The 13669-nt window shown below is 52.0% G+C and overlaps 7 protein-coding genes across 7 annotated transcripts; 2 read left to right on the top strand and 5 right to left on the bottom strand.

The window, feature by feature from the left end:
• Nucleotides 1-1657: 1657 nt before the first annotated feature.
• Nucleotides 1658-1864, bottom strand: RHO25_012918 (uncharacterized protein; the record flags this gene model as incomplete). The annotated part of the gene is made up of 1 exon (XM_065603610.1): nucleotides 1658-1864. One exon carries the CDS (start codon nucleotides 1862-1864, stop codon nucleotides 1658-1660), a length of 207 nt encoding a protein of 68 aa, XP_065459682.1.
• Nucleotides 1865-2068: 204 nt separating this feature from the next.
• On the bottom strand, nucleotides 2069-2917 carry RHO25_012917 (uncharacterized protein; the record flags this gene model as incomplete). The annotated part of the gene is made up of 1 exon (XM_023604204.2): nucleotides 2069-2917. One exon carries the CDS (start codon nucleotides 2915-2917, stop codon nucleotides 2069-2071), a length of 849 nt encoding a protein of 282 aa, XP_023449991.2.
• A 493-nt stretch (nucleotides 2918-3410) lies between these two features.
• Nucleotides 3411-5104, bottom strand: RHO25_012916 (uncharacterized protein; the record flags this gene model as incomplete). Its single annotated transcript, XM_065603609.1, has 2 exons — nucleotides 3411-4129; nucleotides 4300-5104. The coding sequence occupies 2 exons, from the start codon at nucleotides 5102-5104 to the stop codon at nucleotides 3411-3413; spliced, it is 1524 nt and encodes a 507-aa protein (XP_065459681.1).
• A 710-nt stretch (nucleotides 5105-5814) lies between these two features.
• RHO25_012915 (uncharacterized protein) lies at nucleotides 5815-7129 on the bottom strand (the record flags this gene model as incomplete). Its single annotated transcript, XM_023604203.1, has 3 exons — nucleotides 5815-6059; nucleotides 6114-6702; nucleotides 6758-7129. 3 exons carry the CDS (start codon nucleotides 7127-7129, stop codon nucleotides 5815-5817), a joined length of 1206 nt encoding a protein of 401 aa, XP_023449992.1.
• A 610-nt stretch (nucleotides 7130-7739) lies between these two features.
• RHO25_012914 (uncharacterized protein) lies at nucleotides 7740-8216 on the top strand (the record flags this gene model as incomplete). Its single annotated transcript, XM_065603608.1, has 3 exons — nucleotides 7740-7791; nucleotides 7857-7930; nucleotides 7992-8216. 3 exons carry the CDS (start codon nucleotides 7740-7742, stop codon nucleotides 8214-8216), a joined length of 351 nt encoding a protein of 116 aa, XP_065459680.1.
• Nucleotides 8217-8874: 658 nt separating this feature from the next.
• On the bottom strand, nucleotides 8875-9699 carry RHO25_012913 (uncharacterized protein; the record flags this gene model as incomplete). The annotated part of the gene is made up of 1 exon (XM_023604202.1): nucleotides 8875-9699. One exon carries the CDS (start codon nucleotides 9697-9699, stop codon nucleotides 8875-8877), a length of 825 nt encoding a protein of 274 aa, XP_023449993.1.
• Nucleotides 9700-10438: 739 nt separating this feature from the next.
• Nucleotides 10439-12080, top strand: RHO25_012912 (uncharacterized protein; the record flags this gene model as incomplete). The annotated part of the gene is made up of 2 exons (XM_023604201.2): nucleotides 10439-11187; nucleotides 11246-12080. The coding sequence occupies 2 exons, from the start codon at nucleotides 10439-10441 to the stop codon at nucleotides 12078-12080; spliced, it is 1584 nt and encodes a 527-aa protein (XP_023449994.1).
• Nucleotides 12081-13669: the final 1589 nt, after the last annotated feature.

Below are 13669 nucleotides of genomic sequence, written 5' to 3'. Positions count from 1 at the left end.
AGCAGCCCTTCGTGATATTCACAAAGTTGGCTGACATCTCACTTTATTGGTTATTCTGACGAACCACAGATTGAGGTTTCGAATCGATTCTGGGCAAGTTTCAGCTGTCCAGATTGCCGGTTGTGTGGTTGAAAAGTTTTAGGAAATTTCTCTATTTAGCTAGCAGATCCTGGAACGTCTTGTGCCTTGCAGCGGTAGCTTTTCGCAGGCCCGTAGATTAGATCTTAATGCGACGGGACCGAAGTGATCAATTTCTTAGTGCCAACGTGCCGTGCTTAACTCGAATGCTGAATTGGACTCCTCCGACAGAGTTGTCGCGTGGAAGCCATGGAGCTTTGGTTCGTACTGTACTATTGTTCCATGCACGGCAGGAGAACACATTGCACTATTTCGTGCTACGAAAGAGCTGTGCCGCGACACGAATGCGATCTGCAGTCCCCAGCTCTGTATGTGCCCATGTCTCGGTCCCTCACCGAGGCATGGGAACTGGCATCTGGTCGATCTCATTCAAGACATCTCGAATGCTCTACTTACGCATGAATCGGCGACTCCGACAATACTTTCCTACGCTATCCTGCCTCTTCTCTAGACTCACCAGCAGAGAATGTTTTGACTTACCGGAGACAGAGCCAGTTTGCCGCGATGACTTAAACAACGGACATTGGACTCTGGAAATTTCCTGGATATGACTTCTTGGCCGTAGCTCGCCTCGGCAGCTTCGAACCCTCCAATCCTACAGAGCACGCTATGTTTGGTGGCGACAAGTCGGCTACCAGAAATACACATGCACTAATATCTCAGACACTCTGCTGTTGAGCTACTGCGCCTCTTCACTAAGCTCAGAAGCAGAGAAAGTCTTGTGGTTCTGGAGCCATGTCCTCTTTCTCTCGATCACTCACCGCATCCAAGAGGGCTTGTCACGGCTCGATTTCGATCGTAGCCAATCTTGAAAGCTCCAATGGCTCTAATTGTGCGGAGAACTGTATTTATGAACAATGTGGCAACGCATCACTCTTGCCAGAAATACTACAGGCCTGCTGTCTTTCTCCAGTGGTTTGTCTTGCTGAATTCCCGCATCAATTCGTCATTAGATGGCTCTGACAGACTCGGAACGGCGGGGATACTAGACGCTCGTTGCGTGGCTCCAGTGCTTGATTTGGCCGCATATCCGGACTAATTTCATCATAGTTGGCTTTGACGGGGTCACAATTACAGAGATATTAGGGGCATGCTATCTTTCTCCGGCGGTTTGCTTGGCTGCATTTCTGCATCGACTGGACACTAAATGGCTTTGACAGAGTCAAGATTGCAGAGATACCAGAGGCCCGCCGCGTGCCTCCAGTGCTCTATCAGGCCACATCTCTGCACCATTCTGATATTGGGTACCTCACAGCTGGGTCATGTTGCAGAGACACTAGAGCCTCGCTGTCTTTCTCCGGTTGTTGATTTGGCTGCATTCCCACATCAGTTTGACACTCAATGGCTTTGACAGAGTCAGAACTGCAGAGATACCAGAGGCTCGCTACATGTCTCCAGTGCTCCGTCAGGCCGTAACCTCGACCGTTCTGATATTAGGTGCCTCACAGCTGGAGCATGTTGCAAAGGAATTGGGTGCCTGATGCGTTGCGGACAGCAACATGGAATCTGTGGAATAAGCTCACTTCGCGGAATCTCTCGCAAACTTGATTCCGTAGCTGCCTCGCGTGTCGAGACAAAGCGCCTTAGCAATGCCACACAAAGCGGAGATACGAGCTTCAGGAACAGCCAACGCTTTATCGAACTCAGGATCCTCCTTGTTCTTGCTCTTGGGAGGTGGCGGTAATTGCCAGAGCTCTACCTTCACCTCCTTGCCCTTCGCTGTCATCAGATCGTTCACGTACTTGTACACTTAGTAGTCCTCGGGCTTCCAGACCTTCTCAGAGTCCGAGCGCTACTTGAGGTTGCATTGACCTGCTATATACATGCCATCGTTACACCTGAACGTCAAGATGTACACGTAAGAAGGGCCACGGGGCTTATGCTCGAGCCGATAGTCCCTCAAAGCGCCTTTGCTAGTGGATGGAATGTCCTAGACAGCTTTGTTAGGGACACGGTCATCGTTAGGCCACGACAGCTCTACTCTCACTGCTGATGCTACGTCCATGTCCACGAGAGAGCAGTTCATCTTCAGAGAGTCGACCAACTTACGCTGCTTCTCTAACTCGATGTTCGCAAGGAAGGTGTGATCAATGACGAAGTGGGCGGGAAGATCGGGGTCTACGACCTTGATGTGATTGCCGAGCTCCTTTGCATCAGAGCTTCCTGACACACAAAGGACGACCATGATAGTGTCTGCTGTTACGGGCAGATCGTCCCAAGTCTGCGTCTCCTCGTTCCAGTTCTTGTGGAAGTCCTTGATTAGGGCCAGATGGGAGTAGTACTTCTCAGACGGCACAGCGTTTGGGTCGGACTCAGGCGCAATGTTGATGAAATCTTGAATGCGGGCGGCGACGTCTTCTCCGTGCTGGTCCGCGAAAGTGACTGGCGTGAAGGCGGCGTACTGTGCGTTATACGCGTCATTATCGATGTTAACCGACAACTCGAAGCCGCCTGCCGTGAGCGAGAAGCTGGCGAAGACTTCGCCCAAGCCGCCGAACTTGTGTTTGAGGATAACAACTTCGCCGTTGTGTTGCATAGAATAGCAGACGTCAACGCAGAATGTCTCTTCGTCTCCTGACTTCTCCTTGCGCAGGGTGACCTTGTCCATTTGTCCCACGCTGGCGTCGTAGATTCCGGCATCGTCGAGGAGCTCAATCAGGTCGGGCTCCAAGAAGCTGAGATCGAGACCCATGGCTGAACTGCCAGAGCCTTGATGTCTTCGAGGGTAAGCAGTCTTCAGAAGCGGCGAGACCTTGACCGAAGTTGGAGACTCAGACATGATGGCTTGCGAGGAAGTGCGCAGATTGATGCGTTGGTTCTTGGGTGTGTGCGATGGGCGAAGCGCCGAGTGCGTCGAGAACGGTGGTGTATGGACTGCCGTGGACTTGCGAGTCGCGTAGGCAAAGGGTAGGGAGTAATAGTGGGCTACCGAAGGAAGGGTAATGGAATTGGGGGTTACCATGTACAGGTATAGCTTGTGAGTTGGGCATATAGCTGCGTGCGCTTCGAACCCTCGATCGATCTCAATCGCAGGGTGCTCACAGGAAGCCGGCCAGGAGGCTTACAGTTGTCCGAGATGGCGCGGATGAACAGCGCACCTTTATGGAAGACCACCGGCTGTGCGAAAAAGACAGCTTGGTTTGCTTTCCAGTCCTAGTACCTTCCATATTGATGATGTCCTCGTTGGCTCTCCGCCTGTCAAACGAGAGGAATAATCAAATGGCGCCTTCGAGCACTCGCTACATTGAACTTCAATGACCTGGACCAACAGCTCATGAAACTCCTTCCAGCACATCCAGACATCTAAAGATGACTTTTGCATACTGCCAACGACTTCTTCTCTCAAAGACAGTCCGGGCCCATGTAGTCGCCATCTTCGGTTCTCTGTCGGGGATACCAATAACTTCCATGACGCCTTCTGAAGCTTGCTGCAAGCACTGCCATGCCAACAGAAAGACTCGATAGGCAAACAACAACACCCATGGGGGGTCTCCGGCGTGCTCGGACGCTGCGTCCAGGTACCTCAAGAACCAGTCAAAATGCGGCTGTATTGTATGCAGTATCTCTGCGCTGAAAGTCAGGCTGCGTGATGCCGCAAGGTAGGTTGAATGTTCCAATGCAGCATCAATACTGGAGTGTACCACGCCGTCAGTGTGTGAAATGGACCAGATGCGGAGGTCTATCATGGCCATTTCCCACGTCGCTCTGAAGCTGATGTTGTCTGCGATGCTGGAAGTCTCAGTGCCATTGGTGGACTCATTGTAGGGCGAGATAGTGTGCAGAGAGGCTTTGAGTGGCTCCACTCGGTCCATGCTGACACAGCCGGTTATCGAAGACCACCCGGAAACCTCACGAATGCTTGATAATGCGAAGTGTGCGAAGCTCGTCAGGCCGAACGGATCGGAGGCTGCGGTGATGTGCTCTGCCGGGCAGTCGCTCGCGAATATCTGGCGCACGGCGCTGCATACGTGGGACAGGAGCTTGATGTCGGCTGACGAGTCAGTCGGCGATAGGCCCACTGAGCGGACGTGGGAGCTGTCCAGTCAAGTGTCGAACACGGTAGATCATGTTTGATCTCAAGATGGGAGAGCAAGCGAGGAACTGAAAGTAAGTGGTACCACAGAGCGTCCATTTGATGCACGGCAAGAATGGTGCGCTTACATGATTCCGCAAAGGCGAAGTGCTCCCACACGGCTTCGAGGTCTTCGGCCATGGTTTCATCTTGTTGTGGCCTGGCTTGTAGAAGCCGGTGGGAGCGAGCCAATGTGATCAAGCGAGTATGCAATCTAAATCCAGTTGCAGAGTGGCGTCCGCAGAGGTAAAGCACTGCGCAGATCTCGAGTAGGAAAAGACTTTGCGCCAGGACAAGGGCATCTTTCGCATCGCTAACTTCGACATCGTCAATGGAGTCCACAAGAGCGACTGCTCGTTCGTAATAGTGCATGGAGGTATTCGCTGCCGAGCTGGTTTTTTCGTTGTATTGAAATCCGATTGATAGCATACCAAGAAGTAAGAACTCTGGCACAGCCGCAGGATCGAACGTGCCCTGGTGAATTATTGGCAACGATGGCGCAAACATGTCGAAGTAAAGCTTAATGCCATATTTTGTATGCGTCTCCAGGGAAGTCCAGTCTTGCTGAACGTCCATATTCTCGGATCTTGCGCGCGGCTGCGCGCCATAGTCGAGCAAAGCTGCCGATGGAGCTTCGTACGAGCCTTGATTGCTTGACATGGGAAAATAGCCATCGTGTGAAGACCAGGAATGCCCGCCAGGCGAATCATCGAGCAGTACCTCGTCCTCATAGCGGGATCCCGCACCAGTACTGTCGTCGGTCTGGCATGGCTGCCAGTCTCTGCTTCGATCTTCGGGAGATTCGAGGTCCAGTCTGCTGTCTGGCGGGCTGTGGGGAGCCAATGCCACCTCGATCGACACAGCAGCATCTGCAGCCACTTGACGTCGTGTCATCGAGGCTCCTCCATCTGCCAACTCTGGATGCTTCCTTTTCATGTGGCGATGCTGGAGATCACGTCGCGAGAAGGTCGTCTCGCATATAGAACATGCAATGGCTCTGCCAGGACGAGGCGGCCCATGCAGCGCTGCGTGCCGTTTGAGGTTCTCATGTCGAGTGAATCGTCTCTCGCAGATGGTACATTCAAAAGGCTGGTTGCTTGTGGCGTGGTTTGGAGACATGGCGGCTTAGGTTGGAAGGACTCTGTGGGCAGATGCCTTTGCGCGAGCATCGAGCTCCGCCTTGAATGAGATGCCCGTCGGCATCTGGCGGCCCAGAATTACCCAGAGTTCATTGGCATTACATAGTGTGCCTATCGTGATGGCCGCTGGCCGTGTGAGATACTTATCTTTGTCGGCAATGGGAGAATCAGGGAAGGCGGCGCCAAGCCTCGCAGGGATTCTCCGCTCGCCTCCTGCTCCCCGCTCTTCTCTTTTGCATCAACTTCGGCAGAGGCATCATCGAGAATGGTGTGAATGTGCGCCGAAGCAGGCTGCCATATATGGCCAGCCTCTAGCTCGCGTCTACAAATAAGGAAGCATCGACCTTACGAAGCACGGGACGACCATGGTTCTGGGCAGCTACGCCAGAGTGATAAGTGGGCATCAAGCCATAAGTACTGAAGACACGATTTACACTGCGTCGATTTCACCGCCTCTGGATGCTCCTACACAGGAAGCACTACTCTGACGCCCATGTAGTCTCGCTGCTGCATCAGCTTACCATTGACCAGCACCTGATCTGCTCCAATCCGGTTGCGAACCGTATCAGTCGGATCTGTTGCAGTTGCGATCTGTATTTCTCGCCATTCTCGATTTGTTGGCACCTCCATTCCCATGGCTCTTCTTCTGGCGAATTCTTTGTATACGCCTTGGTCTTCGACACAACCTTCTCGCTGGATAAGTGGTGATGCTACAGGATCTTGGTCAGCAAGTGTTTACAGAGAGGTGCTGAATTCGGACTTACTCGCAGCCGGTGTCATGCGCAGGTCGCCCACAGAGCTGTTGAACAGTACCAAAGAAAGTCGCTCTTCGTGCTGCTGGTCAGCTGGCGGCGAGAACACTCGATGACGCGTGGCCTTGAAGTGACCGCCAGACACAATTTCGAGAGTGTCGCCAATGTTAACGACCAAAGCTCCAGGCTTGTAAGGCACATAGTGCCACTGCTCATCGCGACCCCAGATCTGTAAACACGAGATCGGAACAGAGAACAGCAGAGTTGTCAGGCCAAAATCGGTATGACCATGCATTCGAAGTCCTTTCGAAGCTTCCTTGGTCGTCTCCTCTACTGGTCGGAAGAGCGCATGCCGGAAGTAGCCTTCGCCTGTTGGGCTGCCGTGCGACTGCACATTCTCCCAGAGGTAGTCATCTGGAAGTTCCAGCACGCGAGAGAACAATGTCAGCAGTCTGCGGTTGACTGACTTGGTGAGATACTCGCAAAAGACGGTGATCTCGTCCATGAATGGGTGCAGGCACTTTGGTACTCGGTCCAAATTGTCCCAATCATCCTTGTACCAGTTGAATTGCTCAATGCCGTCTGGCATTGCTCGATGACGCTGATGAATAGATCAGCAAGCTGTTATCACCTGAAAGCACGGTACTTCCGCTCACCTTGAAGCCATACGGGTGCTTATATCCCGACCATCGACCGGTATCCGGATCGAAAAGCAGCCTTTCCTTATCTTCTTCGGTAATATTGTGATACAAGTACTGTGCCAGCGCGAACTGACGATGAAGCTGTTCTAGCGATACGCCATAGTTCTCCAGGAAGAGGAAACCATCGTCTCGAATGGCTGTCTTGACTTGCTGGACAAGACCTTCGACCACTGCAGGATCCTCGGAGTCAAGAAGCGACAAGTCGATGGAGCTCAGCTTTGCAAACCTTTCCTTCTGCTGTGTCGCTGGAGGTGGGATCCAGTCTGAAACGAAAGGCTTGCCAGTTTGTGTTGGCGAAGGAGGGCTGAAGGGAGCTGTTGGCGCCATCTTCGATGCAATCGATAATCTGATGTTGACTGATGTGCAGGTATGTCTGAAGAAATGCGAATAGTAGCAATCATCAGCCCTGACAAGCTGTTATATGCTTGACTCCATCTCTCAGCTTTTGGTGGCTGACAGCTGCGGCAGATCCGAATGTTGCCATATCGACATTCCTATCTGACATCTTGCCGACTTTGCTGGATCGACTAACAACTTCCAACGACTGATCCGGTATCTGGAGCTCATGCTCCTTGATGCTCCTCCGAACTGCTATCAGTGCCAATGCTGAGCTCCTCCCTGCTCCTCCGGGAGGAGCTCCTCCCATCTGCTGCGGTAAGTGGGTCGCCTTGCATGACATCTCCACATGCACGATCTCCATGCCAGTGAGCAACATTCAGTCTAGTCGAGGGCGCAGCTGATGGGGTTCCTTATCTGCATTGACTGTGAATGGTGGTCATAGGGTTGGATCACGTAGCACCGAAAACCGGCGTCCTAGGCTTGACCGAGCTACAAAATTTCCTATCGTCCTGGAAATCGCCTTCATACCTGCTCGAACTCAACCCTCTACTCATCCATTCTTTGCTCAACACGTCAAACCAACACACAATCAGGAATCATGTCTCGCCAACTGATCTCGAGCGAAAAATTCCCTCCCAAGCCACACAACTGTCAGTACATCAACCACAACATCGATTCCCATGATTCGAGATCAGATTTCTAACAATACCCTCAGCCCCAGCAACCAAAATCCCCGGCCTCGTCTTCTGCGCCGGCCAAACGGCAACAGGCGAAATCAAACAAGCAACAGTAACGCTCCCACCTCCCCACCCACCTCCCCTTCCCCACCGAATCCTAACACTTCAAACAGCGCACCGTCCTCCAAAACCTCAAAGAAGTTCTCGAACTCTCCGGATCCTCACTAGAACAAGTCGTAAAATACAATGTGTATCTAGCAGATATGAAAGATTTCGCAGCGATGAATGAGGTGTATATTGAATTTCTGCCGAAGCCGATGCCTTCGAGGTCATGTTTGCAGGCTGTGCCGCCGGGAGAGGGGACGGTGATTGAGATTGAGTGTATTGCGCAGGCGTAGAAGAGAATGTTATTATTCATAGAAGCCCGGAGGCAGAATGAACATCATATGGCAATTAGCGGATGTGTGTTTTGGGCTCTTCAAAAGTGAGGGGGATGATTCCATGTATCTTAGAATGATCTTTGATGGGAGGTTTCGATGAAATGTAGATCGGTTGGCAGTGAGAGTGAGATTGATTGAGAGTTGAGGCATGTTTCCCAACGATTATATTCAAGACTTCCGACGCTGCGAGACTGGTTGTACATGTTTTGACAGAACGATTTGCTAGCTAGACTTAGGTCTCGTATCAACGCTTTGTGACATTGCATTTAGAAAGAGCGCGATACCGTGGCTCATCTGGTGTCCATTCTATGATCCTCAATGTAGGCGTAGCGCCCAGGTAAAAATATTGCATGAATACGACGAAACACTTGATTCAGAAGCACTGCGCATGAACGGCTTCCACGAGTAGATGCTGGTGTTCACTCGACAAGTCTTGATGCAGGCGTTACGCCCAGTGACTCTACTGCATGAATGCGATGAAACACTTGATCTGGAGACAGTGCACTTTTTGCGCGTGATCTTGCCGGGAATAGTTGGAACAGCATCAAGGCCACCGGAAAGTCCACAAGGCAGTCTTTGGAAGACATTGAACCTCCATCTGGTTGGATACACTCTCCTACGACCTAGCAGTCACCAACTCACTAACATACCAATTCTGAATCGCCTTCGTATCACCCGTCATAGCCACAGTATCATACTTCCCTCTCGCTTCTTTCGCTGTAACACCATTATTCACCATTCTTCCCGCCCACTTCCCATGTCTCCTCGCCGCACCAACAATTTTCTCGATCGCTTTGACGAATTCTGGCTCATCTCCTCGAGCTGGCACATAGCCCAGTAAAGCTTGCGCGAGATCATTAGGTCCGATGAAAATCAAATCTACGCCTGGTGTAGCAGCGATCGCGTCGACGTTTTCCAACCCCTCGCGAGTTTCGATTTGAATCATTGTAATAATCGTTTCATTCGCGGATTTCATGTATTCTGGTGTTGTGAGACCATGACCGATAGCAGGAAACGCCGATCCCTGGCCTCGAATTCCTTGAGGCGGAAACTTAGATGACGCTACGACTTGAGCTGCTTCTTCTGCTGTATTGATTTGAGGGACCATGATGCCGTGTGCTCCTGTATCAAGAGCCCGCTTGATGATATCGTGAGCTGGACCGCGAATTCGGATGATGGGTGACACGCCGAGTGCGGAAATTGCTGCTACGGAGTTGTGCATTGCGTCGTCTCCGATGTGGCCGTGTTCGCAGTCGATGATGATGCCGTCGAGGTCTGTGAGGGCTACGATTTGGGCCATGCGGACGGAGGGAATTGCCATGAATGTCATGACGGGGTAGTCTCCGGATTTGAGCTTGTTGAGTAGTCGGAGGCGATCATTTTGGACTTTTGTGGTGAGTGGTGTTGCAAATTCTGGCGAAGGCGGAGATATGCTGCCCATGTTGTTAAGATGTACTGTGGACTCTTTTGCTGGGAGTCTGCTGCTTGGAAGGATACACCAAGAGAAAGATGAGGGGGTGCTGAGGACGAATTTCTTGTAGATGGAGGTGGGAGTGCGCTTGAAAGAGGACAGTCCTCAAGATGTACTGCCCAGAGACGTTGACTTCCTCGCCGATGTCGAAATCACAGAGCGGAGCATTTGACCTTACCGGACCAATCGCGCTGTCTACATCGCGATGACTGCATCGTTCCTCCGGATGCACACTGCGTACGGAGCTCAGGCTGCTGCGTACCTTGCATGATGCGTCGCTGAAGTAGTGTGGAGAAGACCGGCAACTGCAGATTTGGGAGGAGGAGGAGTTGGGAGGAGCTCCTCCCAAGCTTGACAGGGATCCTATCTTTCGGGCCGGGGCATTGCCGTGAGCGTCGGCCTTCGTACTCCTCCTCAACTTCACTTACCATCGACAAGCATTAGCGGAGTCCCTGGAGTACAATCGGCTTCCCAGAAGTACTTGCTGTGCGCCTTATCATCAGATGAGGAGGAGTTGCAAGGCAGACGGCATTGGGAATGGCTAGAGTGTAGACGCAAGCCACGTCCTATCCGAGGGTCCGTATCGCGCAGTAGGTAATGTATTGATAAGTGATAGTCATATAAGGTTCACCAAGAGTGTGTTGTGTAGTATGCGAGTGAGGTATCTCTGCCTCTTTCCGATACACTTCTCTTCGCTCCACGAACAGTCATGGCCAGCGCCATCTCTTCCCAGCCGGACAAGGGGCCCAGTATTGCTGCAACTCCTGGAGAGGTCGACGCAGACAAGAAACCTCAGCTTGATGAAGGCGAAGACAACGTCAGCACTGTCGGCGTTGGAATGTGGAAAGATCTCAGCCACTTGCCCAATCCTCGCGAACCCGCAGCAGTCCACAATCTCAGCCATGAGGAGAATGCCCGCCTCAACCGGAAACTGGTTCGCAAGATGGATCTCATCATCTTACCAACAATCGGAATTCTGTACATCCTCAACTATATCGATCGTCAGAACCTCTCTGCTGCCAAACTGCAAGGCATCATGGACGACTTACAGATAAACGAGCAACAATTCGCTACAGCAATCTCCATCTTATTCGCAGGTTACCTGCCTTTCCAGATTCCCAGCAACCTAATCATCACCAAGATTTCGAGACCAGGATTGTACATCTGCTCCGCTGCAGTGATTTGGGGCGCGATCTCGGCGGCGACATCTGCTGTACAGACATATGGCCAGCTCCTGGCAGTACGATGCGTGCTTGGAATTGTAGAAGCGGTTTTTTTCCCTGGAGCGATCTACTACTTGTCTGCGTGGTACACGAAGAAAGAGCTTGGAAAGCGTCTTGCTGGACTTTATATTGCGCAGCAGGTGGGCAACGCATTTGGCGGACTCTTCGCTGCTGCTATACTCCAGCTTGATGGAACGCATGGGATTGCGGGCTGGCGATGGCTGTTCATTATCGAGTAAGTTACCATGTGCTCTGTGGTTGCTTGGCCTGATGCTGACTGCACTCACCTTCAGAGGTTCTGCGACTGTAGGAATCGGTCTGATCTTTGCCTTCATTATGCCTGAGTTCCCTCACAATTGTCGCATGCTGTCCACAACCGAGCGAGAATTGGCGGTCTGGCGTATCGAATCCGAAGCAGGAGCGGCAGAAGGCACGGAAAATGAGAGTGTCCTCAAAGGCTTCGCTGCCGCGTTATCGGATCCGAAACTCATCCTACTCATCCTCTGCAACATGTTCTCCCAAGGTCAAGGCTCCATCGCAAACTACTTTCCGTCTCTAGTAGCTTCGCTCGGCTACTCGCGAACGATCAGCCTGCTTTTGACGGCACCGCCATACATCCTTGCCGGGTTTGTGTACTACGGCATCTCCTTCTTCTCGGACAGGAAGAATACGGTATATCCCATCATCCTGGTGTGTATCGCCATCGCCACTGTGATGTACATCATTCCAATGTCGACTCAAAACGTCGGAGCTCGATACTTTGCGATGATGATCCTGCCATTCGCATCAGTTGGACCACAGATTCTGCTTTTCAAGACCATCAACCTGCATCTAGCACGGCCAGTCTCGAAACGTGCCGCCGCTTCCGCTCTGGTCAATGCCATTGGTGGGACCTCCAACATTTGGTCATCCTACCTGTACTACGCACCTCCACACTTCTATGCGGCATTTGGAGCGCTCATGGGCTGCGCTTTACTTTTTGCAGCCACGATCAGTGTTTACCGCTGGCTTGTGCTTCGTGAGAACAAGCGTCTTGATTCTGACAAACCTGAACTCATTGCGAAAGTCATGAAGGGAGGAGTGACGCAAGAGATGGTGGAGTTGAGATGGAGGTATGAGATGTTCTAGGCTCAGTAAGCGTGATACGAATTCGAATGCAGATTTCCATGAGAGAATGAGCTTTGCTGGATTGAAAGTTCATCTCAAGCTTCCCGAAAAAGCTCCAGTACCATCCGTCTTATTCGTGTTGGGGATGCTGGCTTGACTTGTCAATTGCGGCTAATGGTGCCGCTCGTCCTGCCAGGTCTTAACCCAGACGACAGCTTGCATCTTCCCGGGCAGAGCTTCTTCACGCCTGCTGTCTTGTCTGCAATCAACTGGTTAGGGGGGCCAAGACAGGTGCCTCTGTAGTTCCGAACGCCAAGATCATAAATGTCGGCATGACTGTGGTAGAGAGAAGACGAAAGGAGACGGAAGATAGAAGTTCGCCGATGGAGACGAGCGAAACGACATCGCCGATAAAATCGCCGCAAAAACGTTTGTCCGATCCCGACCCTGCGTCATCCTCCAGCAAGGTTGAGAAGGAGAGTGGTGATGTTCCACGACAATCTCCAAACACCTCAACATCAGCACACACAAGGACAAGCGCTCTATCGGGCTGACCATCGGCAGGCAACGGCAGCAGTCTTTGTCCAATATGGCTGACGAAAACACCCCGGAGACATGTTGGACGCCAGGCATCGTGCATATCGCCCAGATGCCTCTCGGCCCATCTTCACTCATCTTTTGGTGACTGAACGCACTTGATTACAATATCACAGCTCTGCAATACCGTATACCCAAAGCTGTAGCGGTCGATCGTGGACGCCAGCTACCAGGTGCCGTCGAAACAAGCGCCGTCGGACATACGAAGCGGCCGCTCGGATTACGAAGCACATCCGCAGCCCTCACCCACATTGTTCCGCTGACTACACAACCAAGCCTCACAAAAGGAGCGCCAAGATCACATGCTGACGACCAAGCCTACCACATACCGGCACTAGCACGTTTATGCACAGCGCATCACTTTACATAGCCCACTAATGCACTGCATAGACCTCTAATGCATACATAAGGCTGTGTATATCTTCGGATCTGCGCCATAAGCGAGCCAGTGATGACTCTTTGAGTTCTCACGCTGCTTCGTCTGAGCATGGTACCCATGGCACGCCATCTGCCAAGCAAGACGGTAACGACATTCGTCGGCCTCGATCCGCAAAACAAGTCACCGCGGGCTCGTTGAGCTGTTTATATGCACTGATTGTTCGTCAGCCCGATGACACCTTGGCCTATTCGGTGTTAGTCCCCATAGGCTGCTCAACGATGTGAGCGATTTTGAGCATGGCTGCCTGGTGTGCTACGAGGAATGCGACCTGGCTCCGTCCTATATGCTGCCAGCAACCGGATCGGCAACCTGAAACCTTTCCGACTCCGTGTCCGTTCCCCTGCACGCAAACCATGGCGTACAATGGCAGCACGTCCACAGCACCATGCTGATTAACTCACGGGAGATCGATGTTTGCGGTCTCCGTTCTCAGACAGCGGGCGACCGGGGATGGTCAACATGCTATACAAAAGTCTCCGTCCTACACGTCTAGCCAGGCTGTACAAATCCGTGGACACCCTTTGCTCGGTGGCTGACTTGAAGACTCGTTGTGGAAGGAACGCCGTTGTCCTTA

The sequence above is a fragment of the Cercospora beticola genome, chromosome 9 (genome assembly GCF_033473495.1).
Source record: "Cercospora beticola chromosome 9, complete sequence".
Classification (NCBI taxonomy): Eukaryota; Fungi; Ascomycota; class Dothideomycetes; order Mycosphaerellales; family Mycosphaerellaceae; genus Cercospora; species Cercospora beticola.
The sequence above is the reverse complement of the archived record's forward strand: the minus strand, read 5'-3'. Positions and strand labels throughout refer to the sequence as shown.